General features: G+C 39.7%; 1 protein-coding gene across 1 annotated transcript; it reads left to right on the top strand.

Moving 5' to 3' along the window:
• Positions 1-5,023: 5,023 nt before the first annotated feature.
• Positions 5,024-15,825, top strand: LOC129095567 (NACHT, LRR and PYD domains-containing protein 12-like). Its single transcript, XM_054604064.1, is given in 10 exon segments — positions 5,024-5,297; positions 6,994-7,650; positions 7,653-8,835; positions 9,701-9,874; positions 10,034-10,207; positions 10,367-10,540; positions 10,687-10,860; positions 11,647-11,820; positions 12,226-12,272; positions 15,272-15,825. Coding segments are annotated over 10 exon segments (3,585 nt in total).
• Positions 15,826-22,473: the final 6,648 nt, after the last annotated feature.

Here is a 22,473-nt window from a genome sequence, read left to right as displayed (position 1 = left end):
TTTCCAAGCTGGTGCAAGTTAAAATCTGCTAAAAAACTAGTACTCTTCAGGCCCACACACTGACTTTAAGGCCCTATTATGCTATTTTCCGGGTGCATATTTTTAGCTCAAGTTACAGTTACAACATGTTTACATGCGTTAATGCTCATAATCCGCCTTGTTTTTCTCATCCTGGCTGTCCTGCAGCACCTCTTCTCAACCTCTCTCTGAAATGCTCCGTTGTAGCACTGGCTCCTCCCTCCAGAAAGCGAAGTCTGCTCTGATTGGTCAGCTAGTCCGCTCTGTTGTGATTGGTCAACGTTTCACATTTCAAAAAACTCTTCCTCCAGAGCTTCAGCTCCGTCACTGTCTTTTGTTGTTTCCGTGACGTAAAACGACCTCATAAAGTTACAGAAGTGAAGGAGAGTATCCAATGGAGCCATTTCAGGAGCTCAGGAGCTTCTGAGGGGGAGGGTAACTCCTTTTAGGCGTGGACTTCAGGTTTTACACTCTACAGACCTTTTACATGTACAAAAATATATATAACACACTAAAGAAGAGGGAAAAAGTGGAAGAGCATAATAGGGCCACTTTAAAATATACTGAGATAATATACTTAGATCAGATCTTGCGGTGTGAGCTACAAAGAATCCCCCTCACTTCTACCGGCTCACCTGTTGCAAACATATTGAGAACAATGAAGCTGTCTGGCCTCACAACGCTTTATCACTGAATAGTCTCTGTGTTTCAAATGACCTACTTTTTACTTTTTACCTTTGACATTCTGCAGCTACCCTTACAAAGACAGTTCTGTTGCATGCAGTGTTCATTAAATTTGGACATACTACTTAGTCTGCTACCTACGTCATAACAATGCACCCTCTTCTTCACATTTTTGCTGCGCAGAGGGTTGTGAGTGAGAACAGCCAGAAAAAGCATGCTGGCTTGTGTACTGCAACATGCACCCACATACAGCAGAACATCCTGGTATTTTTGGCACACTGCGTTGGACATTCTATGTATTGGGACATACTAGTATCTGAACACACAGACAGAATATGATGTGTGAGTTTCCTTTATGGCAGCTTTTATTCAATTCAATTCAGTTTATTTTGTATAGCCCAGAATCACAAATTACAAATTTGCCTCAGAGGGCTTTACAATCTGTACACATGCGACATCCTCTGTCCTTCCCTCACATCGGCACAGGAAAAACTCTCTTAAAAAACCCCTTTAACAGGGAGAAAAAAGGAAGAAACCTATGGGAGAGCGACAGAGGAGGGATCCTTCTCCCAGGATGGACAGAATGCAATAGATGTCATGTGTACAGAATGAACAGCATAACAGAGATACAACACATTCAATGTATATGACATAAATGATTCATATAATAAGACTACTTATAATAACAGCAGCAATTATTATAGTAGAATTATAATTATGAAAATAGGGATAGTAATGTGATTAATAATAATAATCGAAGTAGCAGTGGGTGTCAGTCGGCTCACAGCAGGAGGCTCGACTACGGTCCAGGTACCACAACGATTCATGGAAACCTGCAGAGCGAGAAAGCAAAAAGGGCTTCAGGGTGGAAGTAAAGCTAAAATGCTTAATGGTACAGGTAATAGTAATAGTAATGTGACTAGTAATAATAATGGTGGTAGCAGTCGGTGTCAGCAGGGCCGTAGCAGGATGCATGACCATGGTCCAGGTACAGCCACGATTTATAGAAGCCTGCGAAGCGAGAAAGCACAAAGACTCCAGGGTAGAAGCAAGTCAATAAGCGTAATAGTACAGGCAATAATAATAGTAATGTGACTAATAATGATAGTGGTAGTAGTAGTGGGTGTCAGCAGGGCCTCAGTAGGTGGCACGATGACAGTCCAAATATAACCCAGATTCCTGGGAACCTGCGAGGCGAGAAAGCATAAGAACTCCGGGGAAGAAGCAAAATCAGTAATGTGCATGAATAGGAGATTAATACATAAAGAGGGAGTGAGAGAAGAGGAGAGAGGAGCTCAGTGTATCCTAGGTAGTCCCCGGCTGTCTAGGCATATAGCAGCATATTTAGGGGCTGGACCAAGGAGAACCTGAACCAGCCCTAACTATAAGCGCTATCAAAAAGGAAGGTCTTAAGCCTGCTCTTAAAAGTGGTGGGTGTGTCTGCCCCCGGACTGAAACTGGAACCTGGTTCCACAGAAGAGGAGCCTGATAACTGAAGGCTCTGGCTCCCATCCTACTTGTATATACTCTAGGAACCACAAGTAACCCTGCATTGATTGAGCGCAACTTTCTAGTTGGGTAATATGGAACTATAAGTTCCTTAAAATAAGACGGTGCCTGGCCAGTTAGAGCTTTGTAGGTAAGTAAAATAATTTTAAATTATATTCTTGATTTAACTGGGAGCCAGTGCAGAGAAGCTAATACTGGAGTAATATGATCTCTTTTCTTAGTTTTTGTTAGAACACGTGCTGCAGCATTCTGGATCAACTGTAAAGATCTAAGAGACCTATTAGAGCAGCCTGATAATAAGGAGTTACAGTAATCTAGTCTAGAGGTAACAAATGCATGAACTAGTTTTTCTGCATTGCTTTGAGACAGGATTTGCCTGATTTTCGCAATGTTACGTAAATGAAAAAAGGCTGTCCTTGAGATCTGTGTTATATAAGACAGATCCTGATCAAAGATAACTCCAAGGTTCTTAACGGTAGTGCTGGATGCTAGAGCAATGCCATCTAGAGAAACTATATCATTAGATAATTGATTTCGAAGGTGATCTGGGCCTAGTAGGTTAACTTCTGTTTTTTCAGAGTTTAACATTAAGAAGTTACAGGTCATCCAGGTTTTTATGTCCGTAAGACATGCTTGAAGTTTAGAGAACTGGTTAGTTTCGTCTGGCTTAATTGATAGCCTATCAAATGAATGTGTTACATGGAGGGGACAACTCTAGCCAAAGCGCCCTATATGCAATTACCAATAAACTACATTAATTAATAATATTTGTACACACATAACACCGCAAGGAAGAAACACGCCACATCAATATTCAGGGCAACATTTTATGACAGAGGGGACAATATAACAACCATGCTCCACACATAGTGGACTATTGGACCCGACGTTTTTTCCATCAGTTATTTACTTAGAACACTGTTAGTCACTTCTTGTTCCGCCCTACCAATCTGTGATGTGTTCCAGTAAGCTTTGACCTGCCCATTACTGCTGCTTTGTGTGTGTGTGTGTGTGTGTGTGTGTGTGTGTGTGTGTGTGTGTGTGTGTGTGTGTGTGTGTGTGTGTGTGTGTGTGTGTGTGTGTGTGTGTGTGTGTGTGTGTGTGTGTGTGATGCTTCCTGGGTGCAAGGCAGCAATGAAAGCATGGTTTGGAATTTCATCGATTTGGGCATTTTCTCATTCTAATAATAAGGAAGCGGAATAGGTTGGTGCGGGCATGACGTATTTTTGTAGTCCAACCCTGGTAGTTAGCATCACACATGCTAACTTAAATTACAAAAAGCCAATGGGTGACGTTTTGTCTCATTTAGCCACTTGTTAGCATCCAACGTTTTTCAGACATTTAAAAGCTTCAAAATTCACGAGAGGGGTGTGTGCTGACCTATTTGATATCGTAGAACAAAACTTTAAAATATTTTAAGCTTGTGTTAGACACAGACCTTAGTTCAGGCATCCAACAAAAGACTCATAATAAAAAAAACATTAACTTTGAAACGAGGGAAATTTAAGTGCATAAATGCTGACTCATTTCAGGCTTTTAGAACTCCTTCCTGCATTTACAAAGTATTAGAAAATGAACCAGTGATATGCCGATTTTGTCTAGTCAATTAACTTTGGTGATCCTCTGACTTTTCATCTCCCGCCATCATCAGGTCAACATTTCAGTTTGTCCTATTCTTTGGTTTATGACCAAGTACCTGCAGAGCTAATGACATTCCCATCAGCCTCAGCTGTACTTTGTGTTTACTACTTACTACTAGATAATGTTAGCATGCTAACATGCTAAATAGTGAACATGGTAAACACTATACCTGCTTAGCACTTAGCGACATGCTGGTTTTAGCATTTAGCTCAAAACACCACTATGTGAGTCCGGCCTCTGCCAGCATGGATGTAGACACTTGGTCAGTTTGTTTTTTTATCCATTGCACAGATTGGGAAACAGGAAGCTGACTCTTGTTGGTTAACATCTAAGAACTATTGTTTTATTATCTCCACCAGCCTTAGGTTGTGTTCACGCTTGCATGTGTGAGTGCATGTCTGTAGCTTATCTAGCATAGGGCCTACTACTGGACCCCTGTACTCCTCTAAACTGGCCAATAGGGGCTGCAAGTTGTTCAGAACTGCTCCAGTAGCTAAAGGAACTCAGCTACGCTAAAAACAAGCCTTACTGTTTTTGTTATCTTTGCGGCCATCTTGACTTTAAGGGAGACTCTTCTTTGTTTGGATCTGCACTCTCAGTGAACTTTGAGAGTTTGTTTTTAGATGTGTTAAGTTCAAAGTTGTGGTTTCATAATTATGTTTTATCATTCTTGTACATTAGTGTTTGGTGTAATGCTGCTAGCATGGCTGAAAACCACAGCACAGCTTTCATTTCAAGCACTAGACGCTGGTGGAACAACACCTTTTAGGATTTTCTTCTATAGCTTCCACCATACTTCTAGCTGCACCTCTGTCACTACAGTCTCCCATATGGTCTCATCCCTTCCTTTCCCCTTTAGCTTCGGCTTGTTGGTGTAAAATTCATCAAGCCAACCTGGAAAAGAAGAGAACTTTCCTTAGAGCCGATAGGCTAAATCATAATTTTGTCAACTCAATTGGCAAGGGCTTGAAGGGGTAAGCAGATTGCCTCTGAAAAATTACATCGGGTCCAGCCAACAGGGCAGCAGGAGCTCTAACTGTCCAGACTCTGTACATAAATCCCACCAATAAAGCACATGTGTAAATCAGAACTCCTGTTGCTGCTCTGATGCATTGGTGTTACGGTTTTCCTTCAGGTTAACCAAGCTGCTCAATTTTAGCAGGAAGCCACAATGACGTCAGCTGACCTTTTGAACACTCTGGAGGATTTAAGAGACGATGAATTCAAGGACTTCAACTGGTATCTGCAGCAGCCTGACATCCTGGAAGGCTACCAAACCATCAAGGTGTCCAAGCTGGAGAAAGCAGAAAGGAGGGACACAGTGGATCTGATGGTGAACACCTTCAAACTTCATGGAGCGCTGAAGGTGACCAAGAAGGTTTTAGAGAAGATAAACAGGAATGACCTGGTGCAGAGTCTGCCAGACACCAGCTCAGGACCAGAAGGTCAGTCAAATTTTGTTAATTTTGCAAAAATAGTGGGCTGAAATGGGCAACTAAATACTAACTAAATACCTGATCTCATAAATAAGGTTCATGGTTATTAATCACTGTGATTTGACAGGACAGAGACGTGATAACGCTATACCTGATTTAATTATATTTTATTTACTTGTTGGGTAGAGACACTGAGAGATAGTACTGGGAGTATAATCTAAATGGTAGTGTGGTATTTGTTTTGCCTTCAGTTAATAACCAACTAGATGTCCTCATGACATAATGCTGTTGCACATGTGGTTGACATGTTGATTGACATGAAATCATGCATGTGTTTGTCAGAGTTTATGTATTTGATGTATCAGGAGTTCAAATGTTACCTCAGATCTACTAACTTTTCTTTACAATGTATTACATTCATTGTAATACATTGACATCGGTCATGTTAGACCGGGAGATTGAAAAACGGTCCGTTAGACGAGCAAATTGAGAACATGGACACAATAGACTGCCTGGATCTAGTGACCCCGGTGAGATAGTCTGACCGAATCAACAGCAGAGGTTGCACTCTGCTTAGTGCCTGGAGAAGAAGACCCCTTTAAGTGCTTGTGCTTTCTCAGAAGTGCTTGGCCAAACCCAGTTGATCAGCGGTAAATTATTGGTGTATCCAGGGACTTTTGTGGCTGGTCAGCTGGGGAGATGGAGAAAGACACCGAGTGCAATACAGAACCCTGAGGTCCTGCCGAACAGTTCTAAGGGTATCTGCATACAACTCGAGAATTTGAACCATCAACTGTTTTCCACATGTTGGCCGGTCCCTAATATTCACAGAAATGGACGTAGTAATAGTAACAGATGGTCATTTGTCAGTTTTGATTGGTTGCCAATCTCAAAAGGACGGGCCCTGCATATCGTAAGCCTTCCAGAGGGCTGATAGGAGGGAGGAGAGGGAGGAGTCTATTCTGGTATCTGATGGCCTGTTAGTAACTGGCACAATAAGGATAAGCAGTAATTATATCCACTGGACCTCGAACAAATAATTTTACCAGTACTACCTGGTCCTTGACAATCAAACAATGCAAAACTTCTCATTTTCTGAAAGAGTTACGCTACATTTGGATAAAACCTTGACTACGGTCTGGTTCCAGACAGTATTATCTGACTGGTCAACTGGTACATTCATCTGGGGGTAATTTAAATTGTATTGACATTTAAACATCATTTAACTGGATCCTGGGAACAAGAGAGCGTAAAATAAAAGGAAAGCGTGCACTTCTGGGCATGCAAAAGAGAGCAAGAGCACATTGGTGGAAAGAGGCAGAATAGTGAAACTGATGCAACAGGACTTTTGTTTATGACATTTTAACCATTAGATGGTAACAACTCCCGCAGCTGCACAGTGGTCACCAGTTAAGGGTGTTGGTTTGCACTGGGCAGCTCTATTTGTAAATGTTGGATTTATAGACATGAAATGTGTTGAAAACTAAGATAAAATTAAGATAACTTACTGTTACATAATTGCAAATCAACGAGTACTTGATTACTGTCCACCGAAACCTGTTCCACCTGTAAGGTCAAACTTTGTTTGACTGTATTTGAATATTTTTCATAAACAAAGCTTTAGAAAAACAACAAGCACGGATTTACTGATGCTTATGAGAAAAGGGGTCTTATGCTGTTGTTTTGTTCTATTTATGTAACACAGATGGGATTATTCCAGTACCAGAGCCACGACACATCTCATATTACCAACATTTGCTTCAATTACACCTCCAGGATAAGTTCATGTGTGCACAAGAAGGGTGGGCACAGAAGAAAGATGAGCAACGACTCGATGATATCTACACAGAGCTGTATATCACAGCCGGTGGTGACGTACACATCAACACGCAGCATGAGGTCAGGCAGATTGAGGCGATGGTGGTAAAACCAGCAGGAACAGAGAAACCAGTCAAACCTTGTGACATGTTCAAACACCCCTCCGGAAAATACAAACCCATGAGAACAGTGCTGACAAATGGAATTGCAGGAATTGGCAAAACCTTTCTTGTGCAAAAGTTTGTGTTGGACTGGGCTGAAGGAAGAGCCAATCAAGATGTGCATCTAATTTTTCCTCTCACCTTCCGCCAGCTGAATTTAAGGAAGGGAGAAAAGTTTTCCTTGGCAGAGCTCATTCATGAATGTATCACTGAGACCAGAGACATTAAGGAAGAAGCTCTTAATCACATCTTTACAACTCTGCAGTCATCAGGAAACACCAACTATGACAAGAGCAAATTTAAACTTCTGTTTGTTTTGGATGGACTCGATGAGAGCCGCCTTCATCTGGACTGCTCTACCAGTGAAAATCGGGCTGTTAACTTTGAGTGGATGTGCTGCTGACGAACCTCATCAAGAATAAACTGCTTCCCTCTGCTCGCCTCTGGATAACCACACGACCTGCCGCAGCCAATCAGATCCATTCTGATTCTGTTGACATGGTGACAGAGGTCAGAGGGTTCACTGACCCACAGAAGGAGGAGTACTTCATGAAGAGATTCGGAGATTCGGAGCAGGCCAGCAGAATCATCTCCCACATTAAGACATCACTAAGCCTCCACATCATGTGCCACATCCCGGTCTTCTGCTGGATCACTGCTACAGTTCTGGAGGACGTGTTGAAGACCAGAGAGGAAGGAGGGCTGCCCAATACACTGACTGAGATGTATGCAGAGTTCCTGGTGTTTCAGATTCATCAGACAAATGAGAAGTATGACCAAAAAAAGTGCATTCAGTGCATTAAGTCATTAGCAAAACTGGCTTTCCACCAACTGGAAGAGGGCAACCTGATCTTCTACGAGAATGATCTAAAAGAGAGTGGCATTGATGTCAGTGGAGCCTCAGTGTGCTCAGGAGTGTTCACAGAGATCTTCAAAGAGGAACGTGGGAGAAGGAATGACAAGATGTTTAGCTTTGTCCATCTGAGTGTTCAGGAGTTTTTGGCAGCTTTCTACGTACAGAGGGCAGTCGTTAACAAACACAAGAATGTGATGTGTGAGCCAGGCCAAACTTGTGGCGGACAAATGCAAATGTTATTTAGCAAAACTTCTATGATAAAGGTCCAAAGGTTTGCTATTGACAAGGCCTTGAGCAGTCCAAATGGACACCTGGACCTGTTTCTCCGATTCCTCATGGGTCTTTCACTGCAGACCAATCAGACCGTTCTAAGAGGTCTACTGAAAAAGAAAAGAAGCTCAGAGGCCAATCAGGAAACAGTCAAGTACATCAAGAGTAAGATCAGTGAGAATCTGTCTCCAGAGAGAAGCATCAATCTGTTCCACTGTCTGAATGAACTGAATGATCGTTCCTTAGTGGAGGAGATCCAACAGTACCTGAGTTCAGGAAGTCTCTCCACAGATAAACTGTCTCCAGCTCAGTGGTCAGCTCTGGTCTTCATCTCACTGTCATCAGGAAATGATCTGGATGTGTTTGACCTGAAGAAATATTCTTCTTCAGAAGAGGCTCTTCTGAGGCTGCTGCCAGTGGTCAAAGCCTCCAACAAAGCTCTGTAAGTGCACAGATAACTTCAGATACAAATGGTGTCACATGTGTTGGGTTGTTTTCAACTAAGGAGCTACTAGTTGCAAGATTTAGTTACCAAAGTGATCAGTTGATAAAAATAAAAAAACTCAGTTACACATTGGAGTTCCATTCTCCAAAGAGTGTAGGGCGTCCTTTCACCTCTACTACTGGGTCCATAGAATTTAAATGTAGTTATCAAATTAGAAAAAAGCCAACTTCTAACTAAAGCAGGGCAAGAATTCAACCAAACTGTTTAAGCTCCGAGAGCCAGTCAAAATAACATTGCTATCTTTTAATCTTCCCGTGTGTGGTTGGCCTATAGTTTACGTTAGCCATCTGTGCGTTTACTATTCCACTAACCAGGGGCGGGCAGTCCTCTGGGATCAGACCCCATGAGTTTTGTGCTGGTCAAATTTGAGGTCCACTCTCTGCCACCCCAGTCCCAATCCAACAAACAAACTATCAAAACGTACAAGGCTATAGCTGCAACCTGGTTGACATGCCCTCCAAGCAGCTCTACACTTTTGTCCTCTCATGTTAGACTAATGGCAGTCTGGACACAAAAGTGACTGACTATCGACAAGACATGACAAGTCAGGGCTAGCTGGTTAGCAGGATCATTTTAGCAGATATCTCTACAACTTAATACATATACGTCTTTGACATGATGTCAACACTGATACTTCTTCACAATCTGTTAATGATTTTTGTTCATTTTAGTTAAATGTTTTAAAATAAAATTCTGGCCATATCTTACACATTGCACTTTTTATGGCAAAAATACATTTGTTAAAGCTAGTTGGATTCCAAAATGTGACTGTAACTTTTTTCATTTTCATTCATTGCTTTAGGCTGAGTGGCTGTAATCTGTCAAATAGAAGCTGTAAAGCTCTGTCTTCAGTTCTCATCTCTCAGTCCTGTAGTCTGAGAGAGCTGGACATGAGTAACAACAAACTGCAAGTTTCAGGAGTGAAGCTGCTCTCTGCTGGACTGGAGAGTCCACGCTGCAGACTGGAGACTATCAGGTCAGGATTGATAAACCTGTAAAGGGTAAACCGTAACTCTCACATAGTGTTGTAATTTTCCTTTCGATGATAATACCACTTTTGTTTATCAAAATAGAGGTGTAAGTCATTTAAAATATAGAAGGAATTGTTTTTTCATACACTGAAAATATTTTTTAGGCTGAGTGGCTGTGATCTGTCAGAGGCAAGCTGTAAAGCTCTGTCCTCAGTTCTCAACTCCCAGTCCTCTAGTCTGAGAGAGCTGGACCTGAGTAACAACAACCTGCAGGATTCAGGAGTGACTCTGCTCTCTGCTGCACTGGGGAGTCCATGCTGCAAACTCGAGACTATAAGGTCAGGATTGATAAACCTGTAAAAGATGAACTGTAACACTCAGATGGTGTTGTAATTTTCCTTTCGGTGATAATACCACTTTTCTTTACCAAAATAGAGGTGTAAGTCATTTAAAATATAGAGGGAATTGTTTTCTCATACACTGAAAATATTTTTTAGGCTGAGTGGCTGTGATCTGTCAGAGAGAAGCTGTGAAGCTCTGTCCTCAGTTCTCAGCTCCCAGTCCTTGGGTCTGAGAGAGCTGGACCTGAGTAACAACAACCTGAAGGATTCAGGAGTGACTCTGCTCTCTGCTGCACTGGAGAGTCCAAACTGTAAACTGGAGACTCTTAGGTCAGGATTGACAAACCTGTAAAGGTTGAACCTTAACTCTTACATTGTATTGTAATTTTCCTTTCAGTGATTATTCCACTTTTTTTTACCAAAATTCCTAAAATATAGAGGGAATTGTTTTCTCATACACTGAAAATATTTTTTAGGGTGAGTGGCTGTAATCTGTCAGAGAGAAGCTGTGAAGCTCTGTCCTCAGTTCTCATCTCCCAGTCCTCTAGTCTGAGAGACCTGGACTTGAGTAACAACAACCTGCAGGATTCAGGAGTGAATCGACTCTCTGCTGGACTGGAGAGTCCACATTGCACACTGGAAACTCTAAGGTCTCTATTCATCTTTTGTTTAACAGATGACCATTTATATGTTGCTTGACATTCAAGTTAAGGTGTATTTAAAAATATAGCCTTCATCTGTTGATTTATCAGTGATTTTAAACACTGCTATAACAAGTTTTTCTGACAGTTTTTGATTCACAAACAGAGAATTATCACAAGACTTACCACCAACTGTTGAAGAATCTTTCAACTCATCGTTCTGTTTATATGATCCACAACTTTACTGTTTGGTTTTAGTCTAACTGTTCACATCAGCTCAATTATCAGGAGTAAGCAGTTGTTTTCATCAGCAAGCTCTGATATAGATTACCTTCTCAGAAGCAAACACCAGACAAACACAGTTAGAGACTAAGTGGTGAAGAAAAACCATCTAGCAGCGAGATAATTAACTCATGAGTCAGATGAGATTTAGCCCCTTTTTTAAGTCAGAACTTTACGTCAGAAGATTTCTTTCCCTAATTCACCCTGTAATGTTTATTCCATTCTGAGTGTGGCTTAGGACATTTGCAACTTGAAAGTTTTAGTGTATCAATGCTCAATGTTTTACAGCTTGATTTCACATTATTTAATGTTTAGCTAAATTTAGACTGGGAATTCACATTGACAAGGAAAAAATATATGTAAATGAATATCTCTACGTGTGTGTGTGTGTGTGTGTGTGTGTGTGTGTGTGTGTGTGTGTGTGTGTGTGTGTGTGTGTGTGTGTGTGTGTGTGTGTGTGTGTGTGTGTGTGTGTGTGCGTGTGTGAGACTGCGTGCGTGTGTGTGTGTCCAGGCTATCAGGCTGTCTGATCACAGAGGAAGGCTGCACTTTTCTGGACAAAGCTCTGAGATCCAACCCCTCACATATGAGAGAGCTGGACCTGAGCTACAACCATCCAGGAGACTCAGGCGTGAAGCTGCTTTCTGCTAGACTGGAGGATCCACACTGGAGACTGGAATCGCTCAAGTATGGACATACAAAAGACCTCACACACTGTTTCTCTGTAACGACGGGTTGACACTGGAAGCACTGCGTTGTGTCAGTCGTAGGCAGCAGTAGCCTGGCTGTTCAATTTTATCTGCACTGGTCTACAAGCAATGCAGCACTTCTGCTGTTCATATAGAGCCAATACAGTAACTTTCTAATTTAAAAACCACAATTACAAACAGCAGAGATGCTATTTTTAATAAATATAGTGATCAGATTTTGAAAAAATGTAACAGGAGCATAGCTCTGAATGAGCTGCAGATGTCCGAGATCTTTTTGACAGCGACTGAGGCCTGTCCTAGATGTGAGTGAAGGCTTATGAAGGTTGAGGTTGATGAGGAAGCTTCTGTAGGCTCATTCTAAAAGCTTTGTTTATTCCTCCAGGGTGGACCATAGTGGAGAGCTGTGGCTGAGACCTGATCTGAGGAAGTGTAAGTTTGTGTTCACTTTGATTCATGAAAACAAGGCAACACATGCTAGTTTAAATCAAAAGCTTATCTGCAATTCATTTCATTCAACCCTTAGTTTCAAACAAAATCCACAAAGATGAGTCATTGAGAAGTCTATCAGTCAGTCCATTAAAACTTTTACCTTTAAAACTTTTCACATTAAAAGATTTACTTTTGCAGCTTTTACCTTTTAAAACTAATTAGAATGAATAGTTGCATACTCGTAGACAGGATGAAGAAAAAATGATTTAATGATTTACCAACATTTCGACAGGACAGTCTTCATCAAGGTATTGAGGGACGAAAAACAGCACCATAAGCATTAAATAGGGAATAAGACACATCTCAATAATGGGGAGGAGTTTCCTCTACCACATTTACATATTGTGGGAGAAGAGCATAGCTAGATTCATTGGGCATTCCTCACTGTACGACTATTATCCTTGACATCCTAGAGATTCTACCGTCAAAACTAGAAGCTCTAGTCAAAAACTTTTGACTTCAAAACTTTTACCTTTTTAAACGTTTCATTGAAAAACTTTACCTTTTAAAATGTTCACTGTAAAACATTTATCTTAAAAACTTTTACCATTTAAAACGAGAGTTGCTTTCGCACTGGATTCTGTTAACTACGGTTCTAATGAATTCTGGATGACCGCCAGATGACGGTGCTCTTAACTGCTAGGGGGAGTGGCACTGGATATCTCCATCTTGCATATTTGACAGGTCGAGAACTAATTATACCAACAAAGTCACCTGTGACCATCAGATGACGTTAAGAAAGGGAGCACTTATGACTTCCCCATGTTGAATACACTGTAAAAACCCTAAATCACGTCATCACACAATGGATTCCATTCAAAATCTTCTACCAACAAAGTCATTCATCAGAACAGACCAACAAAACCCTCGGTCATCCAGTTCCTTCAAAATCTTTGGCCCAGATTCTGAGTAACAGAACCGTAGTTCTATTTCATTCTTCCTGACTGCCAGATGGCGGATGCCTTATACCCGCAAGGTCACGAGGAATGCTTACCGCACTAAGGAAGGGAAGCTGTTGACAGGACTGCCTCTGTCATGGCATGAGGAGCAGCAACATTGACACGGTTGTAGCGAACGAAGGTACAAGAAGAACCCCCAGGTTGCAGCCGCACAGATCTCTTGCAGAGGGACCCCTTTCAAGGGTTCCAAGGATGTGGACACTTCACATTACTAGGGCCCTGTGACCTATAAGCGTGAAGAATCACACCCTCAATATAATTAGAAAGCCTCTGTTTTGACAGGGGTTCACCCCCATTACAACCCCCATAGCAAACAATAAGGTTGTCAGTCTTACGTAAATTTGGCTTCCACATATAACTTGAGTGCCCGCACCGGGCACAGTAACCTTGGCGGGACAGCACATCTGCCTCAATGTTCTGCGCCACTGGGAGATGAATGGCTTTGAGGCTCAGGAAGTGGATAAATGCCCACGTAAGGAGCTGTTGTGACACTGGCAGACCCTGCCTGGACCTGGTGCCTCCCTGATGATTGATATTGTACACCACCGAGGTGCTGTCCGTCCGGATGAAAACATGCCGGCCCTTCAGTGCTGGGAGAAAATGTCGCAGAGCCAGATATATTGCTCTGAGCTGTAGCACTTTTATGTGGTCTTACCTCTGATTCACGCTCCATTGGCACTTGATGGTCCTGCGCTGCCAGACTGCACCCCAGCCCAATAGAGCGGCGTCTGTCTCCACCACCTCTTGGCGGGAAGGGATTAATCATAAAGAAACCCCCTTGAAGCCTTGGAGAAGAACGCTATATCATACATATAGCGTTCTTCTCCAAGGCTTCAATGTCTGGCAATAAAAGCTGGATATCCTGACGTTCCTGCCCCGGTGCCACTTGGAATCCAAGTGCAGCCCATTGACCCAGGGTCGTAAGGAAAGAAGACCCGGAGGGACGACCATGGATGCTGCCGTCAGCATGCCCAGCACGTTGAGAAAGAGGCTTTATTTCAAAACCCTGCCCCTCTCGAAGCGACCTATAAGTTGCTGAATAGCCCTCACTCTCTTCTGGGAAAGGAGGGCTCTCATTGACTGTGAGTCGAGTGTCATGCCCAGGTAACCTACCCTCTCACTGGGTGTAAGATTGCTCTTTGAGCAGTTCACCGTAAGCCCAGTTGGCTAAGATGCCCAAGGAGCATCACTGCATCTCTGATTGCCTGCTGCGCAGTTGGAGAAATGAGTAGCCAATTGTCCAGGTATGGTAAAATTGTCAAACCTCTGGCTTGCATGGAAGAAAGGGCGGCTGCCACGCACCTTGTAAATACACGAGAAGCTAGTGAAAGAGCAAATGGCATCACTTTGGGCAAACCTCAGGAACTGCCTTTGGTGAGGTGCAATAAGCACGTGAAAATAGGCATCCTTGAGGTCTATTGACACAAACTAGGCCACCTGTGCTACTAGCTTGAGAACCTCTGCCATTCGCAACATTTGAAATGACAGAACCTTTAAAAATGTGTTCAACCTTCTCAAGTCTAGGATTGGGCGGAACCCACCATCCTTCTTCGGAAATACAAAATGAAAAATTTACTGAAACATTTAATGAAAAATGAACCTTTAAAGCATTAACCTTTTTAAAGCTTTTAAACCGTTCACTGTCAAACATATCCATTTTAAAGCTTCTACCTCCAAAATGTTTAACTGTAAAACATTCACCTTCAAAACTTTAATCATAAAGAAATTTACCTTTTAAAGCATTTCACTGTAAATCATCTACCTTTTATCTCTTAAACGTTTATCTTGAAACCATTTACCTTTAAAGCTTTTACCTTCAAAACACTTTCCTTTATAACATTTCCCTGTGAAACATTTATCTTTAAAACATCTTCACTGTAAAACTTTTCTCTGTAAAATGTTTTAGAATGAAGCAACAAATAAGCAGGTGTGTTAGATGATAAACTGCTGCTGTATTTTGTGTCTTATTCTCTCCATCAGATTCCTGTGAACTCACACTGGACACAAACACAGTAAACGGAAACCTCAAACTGTCTGACAACAACAGGAAGGTGACAGCAGTGATGGAGGAGCAGCCGTATCCTGATCATCCAGAGAGGTTTCAGAATTGTCAGCTGCTGTGTACAAATGGTCTGACTGGTCGCTGTTACTGGGAGGTCGAGTGTAAAGGATTGGTCCATATATTTGTGACTTACAGAGGAATCAAGAGGAGAAACAATAGTGCTTCCAGCTGGTTTGGACAAAATAATCAGCTCTGGAGTCTGATCTGTTCTGATGTTCATGGTTTCTCTGTCAGTCACAACAACCTAAGATCAAGTCATTGCCTCCTCCTCCCTTCTTCTTCCTCCTCCTCCTCATCCGTCCCTCACAGAGTAGCAGTGTATGTGGACTGGCCTGCTGGCACTCTGTCCTTCTACGAAGTCTACTCTTACAACCAGATCCACCTCCACACCTTCAACACCACATTCACTGAACCTCTTTACCCTGGCTTTAGGTTGTGGTCTGGTTCTTCAGTGTCTCTGTGTTCACTGTAGGAGGGAGAGTCTCCTGCTGAACTGTGTCTTTCTCTTTTCTTTGGTTGGATGCACTGCACAGTAATGCTTTTAATTACGCTGAAATGACTTTAAATATGTTTGCATTCAGGTTTTTTTAAGCAAACATTAAGATTTTTGTTTTTTGTTTTTCTGTAATCTGTGTTACCATCTTCTTGTTGTGTTGGAGGGTATTTTGAGTATTATTGAGTATATTTAAGGGGGGCCAGTGCAAGAGCGCTTCCCAGACCCCATATGTTTAAGCCAAGAGGAAATTCCTGTGTTTGTTTGATTCTTCCACCACCTCTCCCGCCAACGCTGATTAGACTCTCACGCACTTTATACCACGCCAGGTGCTCTTACCATCCACTAATGACTCGGTAGGGTCATAATTAGCATATTAATTATTGAGTTATATCCCAAAAAGTGTGTTGTAAGGCCACAGTGACCTTTAATCACCAAATTCTAATCAATTCAACCTTGAGTGCAAGTGGATGGTTATGCCAAATCCCTGAGATATGGCGTTCATGAGAAGTCGGACCTTTGACCACCAAAAATCTAATCATTCCATCCTTGAGTCCGGTTGGAAGTTTGTGCCAAAATTGAAGAAATTCCCTGTAGGAGTTCCTGAGATATCCCATTTACGAAAATATACCAGACGGATTGATTGACATCCCAAACACATGATACCTCCAGTGACATTAAGGCAAAAAAATAAGCACCGCCTTAACCACCTGCATCATGTGTACATTATTGCATCAAGAAGTACTGTGAAATCCAATAATATTATATGCTTTAAATGGGAGTATTTTAATGTTTGTTATGTTAAGTAAAACATTTTTTCGTATTTTGTCCACCCCATTCATATATAAATGAGGATAGGCTAAATACGTCTCTCTGTATTACGCAATACTAAAGCCAAAACATTAAAACCTTCATGAAGGAGGATTTATTAGAGACTGTTAATATTAGCTAAAAGGTGACCAACGAAAGGAAAAATCAGTTGATAAGTGTATTGTAATTGAGTTGTTTCATATCTAAAATATACAACTATATTAATACATGTATGGTTTGACATCTCTGTGTTTCCAGAAATGGAAAAGAACTCAGAACATTGATTACTTTTTTTGTGTGTCTTTTGTAACTTAAAGTATATTTTATGTGTTCTACTCTTGTATTTTTACTTAAGTAACATTTTGAATGCTTGTCTGAGCATGTAGCAGAGAGCTGTCAATCAAAGTATTTTAATTATTTTGATTGTAGTTGGAGGAGGAGCCTTCAACTAAAAGTCTTTATTTCTATTGTAAGCAGGTTGGCTGCTGCTGTGAATGTGTCATTTGATAAACTCATAATAAAACATTAAAAAGTGGAACTTTGTCCCGACTTCAGGTTCAGACTGGTTTACAGCTGGGTGGAGTTTTTCATTGAAGCAGACAGTCAGATTGAGATGAATCTATAACACTTTACTTCCATGCAGACCTGATCAGGACACAAATGAACTGCTGGACTGACAATTAATAAATTAGTAAGTGGAACTCTGCTGGATATGAATTATCTTCACTTTCAGAGATTTTCTTCTGAAAATGTTTCTGTATAACATTTTTATTTGTTTTAGGTTTTGAAAACTATTTCTAGATTGTATGAAGGCAACACTTAATGCGGTCATCATTTCAAAGAGAAAATTGAATCTGCAAACTTCCTCTTTTGGCGACCTGATCTCACTCCCAAATCGTCAAATACTGACTGTTGGTCATGTGACTCGTTTGTCACTTGCTTGAGCCGTTAGTGAGTGAAGTTAATGTCAACCGCTTTCATTTCCTAACCCTAACTAATCGGTTTTCGTTCTCCTTAGCCTACCTTTCAGTGATTCATTCGTTTCATTATACCTCCACAGATTAATGCAGCCATGAAGTAAAAAAAAAAAGATCCATCACACTAGAAAATTTAAGGCTGACATTACTTTTTGTATGTTAGTTGGATCCCAAAAATGTGACTATATTGCTGTTTGATCCCGTAAGAATTATTGGAAAAGCAGTAATTGTCCAAAACGTCCTCTCGTCAGTTTCGACCCAAATGCTTGATTGCTTGACTTAGTATCAGTTTTTGTCTTTATCACTAACTCTTCCTCAGGCTAAATGATTGTATCTATCAAAAAAAAAAAGATGTGAAGCTCTGTCCTCAGTTGTCAGCTTTCAGTCCAATCTGAGAGAGCTGGACCTGATTAACAACAACCTGCAGGATACAGCAGTGAAGCTGCTCTCTGCTGGACTGGAGAGTCCCCACTGTTACCCTACAAAATTACCGAACATCTATAGGATTTAACCGCGATTATACTCATTTAACATATAACATTTAACGATCATAAAAGCTGTTCTAATCAGTACGTTTACATTAACAGTAGATCAAACAACCATGTGTAATATAAAAATGAAGCTCATACAGACGAACCTACATCTTGATTTGCTGCCCCTGATTTGTAAAAAAATATATATATATATATATTATGCAGATCTAATAAAAAAAATGCTGTTGTGATGGCATGTTACACTCTGTGATGGTGTGTGCTGGACAGCTCCTCCTGTCCAGCAGGTGGCCTCAGACCCTCATCATCCTGCTCACCTGTGTCCAATTTTCCAGTCAACCCAGTTCCAGACTCTTTCCCCAGTTTGTCTGTGTTGCATCGACTCCCAGCCACCAGGACCTCCATCTGCCTGTAAGTAGTGTGAATATTCACTTCTACTCCTTCTATAAATCACCCATCTTTTCCTGTACGTCTGGATTGTCTGTATTTTGATTCACTTACTGATATTTCTGGATTGATATCATTGCGGCATTTGATGTGTATGTTGCATCGTAACTCCTTGATATCCTGCTGGTTAGTTTAATCTACAGCAGTGTATCATATTCTATGAGATCATCAAGTTTTTCTTAACTGAGGAAAAGAAGGGAAAGTTTTAGTAAATGTTATCTTCATAACTCTGACCTCTAACACAGTAATTCAGTGTATTTCATTTACATTGAAAAGTGTGTCTATATTGAGAAATGTTAATGTATTTGAGGACTTGAAGAATTTGAGGCAAAGTTGAAGTTTTTATTTTTAATGCCAGCTCTTCTTTTGGTTTCACCACAGCTTCCTGATATGAAGGCAGAGGGTATCATATGCTGTACAGAGCGCAAAACCTACAGAGGCACATTTGTGATATCAGATGGTACATTTTCATGTATATGAATGTTCAACAATTGTATGTACAATGACAAATAAAGCTGATTATTATTATTATTATTATTATTATTATTATTATTATAATAAATAAAATTGACTTGACACAATACGTTTGAATCCAAGATAAAAACATATCTGTTGACCACTGACTTGAATCCCATTTTTAGCTTTTTGACTTATTTGTAATATTCTATATGAAGTTTAATTAAGTCTGTGTTTAAAATTGGATTTATAAATGCAGCTTTTTTTGTTTCAATGGTGGATCTTAGTGAAGGTTGATGAAGGTCATTGATGAGGAAGCTTCTGAAGGTTCATTCTGACTTTTCTTTCTTCCTCCAGAGCGGAACACGGTGGAGAGCAGAGGCTGAAACCAAGGAAGCACATGTTAGATAAAAACAAAAGCTTGTGTAAAACAAAGAATTGTATTACATTATCAGTTTAAGAAAACTTTCCTTACCTAGTCAAATAAACATACATTTCTGCATTATTGTAACTCACAGTTTCAAGTTAAAATAACTTAACCAAGTCTATACAACTTGCTATTTCAAGCTAAGAGAATTTAAATTCCAAATTTGTTTCCAACTTGACTAATAATTGCAAGTTTGCTTGCTTTATCAAAAAACACCCAGAATTCTTACTTCTGTTCAAAAATACAGCATTTATTTGAAGAAAAGATACACATGCTTAAACATGGGGTTTAAGTACATCTCAAACATGCCTACAGACCCAAAAAGATGTGTTTAAAACATTGTTCCCACCTACAAGTGGAGGCAATCTGACAGACAGACAGGAGGTGGGGCTGTGGACAGACAGACAGAAGGTGGGGTTGTGGACAGACAGACAGGAAGTGGGGTTGTGGATAGACAGACAGAGACAGGCAGAAGGTGGGGTTGTGGACAGACAGACAGGAGGTGGGGTTGTGGACAGACAGACAGGAAAGGTGGGGTTGTACAGTGACAAATGTGAGATTATAACAACAGGTCAATAAAATCAATCATTAAAATGTTGCATCCTTAAACACCTCAAACATGCCTTAACATCATCACAGTTATATGTTTTAACACACATGTTGTATAACCTCCATGTACATGTGATTTCTTAAACACAGTTTAAAATATTATTTTTTGTTTTCGTTATGAAAGTTAGTGCCTCATAAAAGGTTTACATATTTAAACAATCAACCTACAGTTCAGAACTGTCTTAAACCTGATCTGTTAAATCCGGTAAAAACATAAACAGTGTATTAATGTTTTTAACAATGCAAGAGTGGTCTTTACTATCTATACACATCAGCACAGGAAAAACTCTATTGTTTAGATTAAGATTAAGACTATTTAAGACTAATTAAGACTACTTATAAAAGCAGCAATGACTATAGTAGAATTAAAATAATGATATAGGGAATAGTATTAGTAATCTGACTAATAATAACAATCAAAGTAACAGAGAGTGTCAGCTGGGTCACAGCAGGACGCACGACCACGGTCCAGGTACCACAACGATTCGTGGAAACCTGCAAGGCGAGAAAGCAAAAAGGGTTTCAGGGTGAAAACAAAGCCAATATGCGTAATGGTACATTCACATCTTAACTGACGTCTCCAAATTAAAATCATAACTGCCACTTTAATAAATAGATTATTAGAATCTATTTAGAATAGAATATTTTTTATTTTTCAAATAATTTGAGGACTGAACATATCATTTTGAGTTTCTTCTCTCTCTCTCTCTCTCTCTCTCTCTGTTCGGTGTGTTGTGGTAGAGTAGGGTTTGTGCACAGTAGTGAGAGGAATCAAGGATGTGGCATTGTGTTGTCTGACCAGAAATACAAGTGCTCACAACATCTATTCTCGCACACAAGTGAGAGGACTCGAGGATGTGGTATTGTATTGTCATTCCACAATTCTCATACTACTTTAACTATCGCCAGTTCTGCTGCAGTACAGCTCAACCAATAGTAATACAGACGCATCTGCATGGCTTTATAAATGCAAAAGTGTTAAGAGAAAAAAAAGTATAATTTCAATGTTTATATACAGTAACTACAGTACCAGTCAAAAGTTTGGACACACCTTCTCGTTCAATGGTTTTTCTTTATTTATATTTTTATTTATTTCTACATTGTAGATTAATATTGAAGACATCCAAACAATGAAGGAACACATATGGAATTATGTGGTAAACAAGCAAATGCTCAACAAACCAGAATATGTTTTATATTTTAAATTCTTCAAAGTAGTTGAATGAGAAGGTGTGTCCAAACTTTTGACTGGTACTGTAAATATATAAAATAAAGAAATATATAAAATAAAAATAAAAATAAAGAAAAACCATTGAATAAGAAGGTGTGTCCACACTTTTGACTGGTTCTGTAAATATATAAAATAAAAAAATATATAAAATAAAAATAAAAATAAAGAAAAACCATTGAATGAGAAGGTGTGTCCAAACTTTTGACTGGTACTGTAAATACTGGCATAAAAATAAATAAATATCAAAAACATTAATGGATACATTTTATTTACGGTCATGTCAAAATAAAATGCAAAGAATGTGCAGTGACTTTGCCCTTCAATGTGAATTCCTCTGCCAGAATAAACTTATTTTGTAAGCACCCCCTGGTGACGTCATCGTTCGGCTGCAGTGTGGCTTCACGGTCCGATTTTTAAAATCAGAATTCAAAATTATTATTTTTTTAGGTGGATGTTTTCCTTTTCACATTTCTTCCTGCATACAAAAAAAATAAACAATGTCGTTTCCTGAAAAAAAAAAAAAAAAAAAAAAAAAAAAAAAAAAAAAAAAAAAAAAAAAAGCGAGCCCTTCCCTCTGTGTTTCCACGGCTCCGTGCCTCTGGTCTTTAAACGTCCCTCTTTCTCTGTTTCCGTTATCCTGCTGCTGTGAGTCACATGGCGGCCCGTGCTGCCTTCACTGCCTCCGAGAAAAGTCCGAAGAAACAAGCACTGAACACAAAGTCGAACTGAATGCAACGAACGAGCTTCATTCAGTCAATCAGAAAATGACAGAAAATTATTAAACTAGTAGTAAATACATTTATATATATATATATATATATATATATATATATATATATATATATATATATACATACCCACATTATTTAACTCGATCTACGCTTTTAATATATATTATTATCTATTATATATAAAATAATATATGTATATATATTATGTATGTATACGTGTATATTATTGTTATTATGTTATTTAACTGTATCTACTTATTTAACTGTATCTATTCGTTTAATATTTTATTTTATATATGATTTATCATATATATATGGATATATATGGATATACTGTACATTTTTATTTGTATTTTGTTTTTTTTTTTTTTTTTTTTTTTTTTTTTTATTATTTAAAAAAATGTTTTTTATTGTATAATATGTTTTATTTATTATCTGTTTCTATGTA

Source organism: Anoplopoma fimbria, chromosome 9 (assembly GCF_027596085.1).
Source record: "Anoplopoma fimbria isolate UVic2021 breed Golden Eagle Sablefish chromosome 9, Afim_UVic_2022, whole genome shotgun sequence".
Classification (NCBI taxonomy): Eukaryota; Metazoa; Chordata; class Actinopteri; order Perciformes; family Anoplopomatidae; genus Anoplopoma; species Anoplopoma fimbria.
This window is presented reverse-complemented; position numbering and strand designations above follow the sequence as displayed.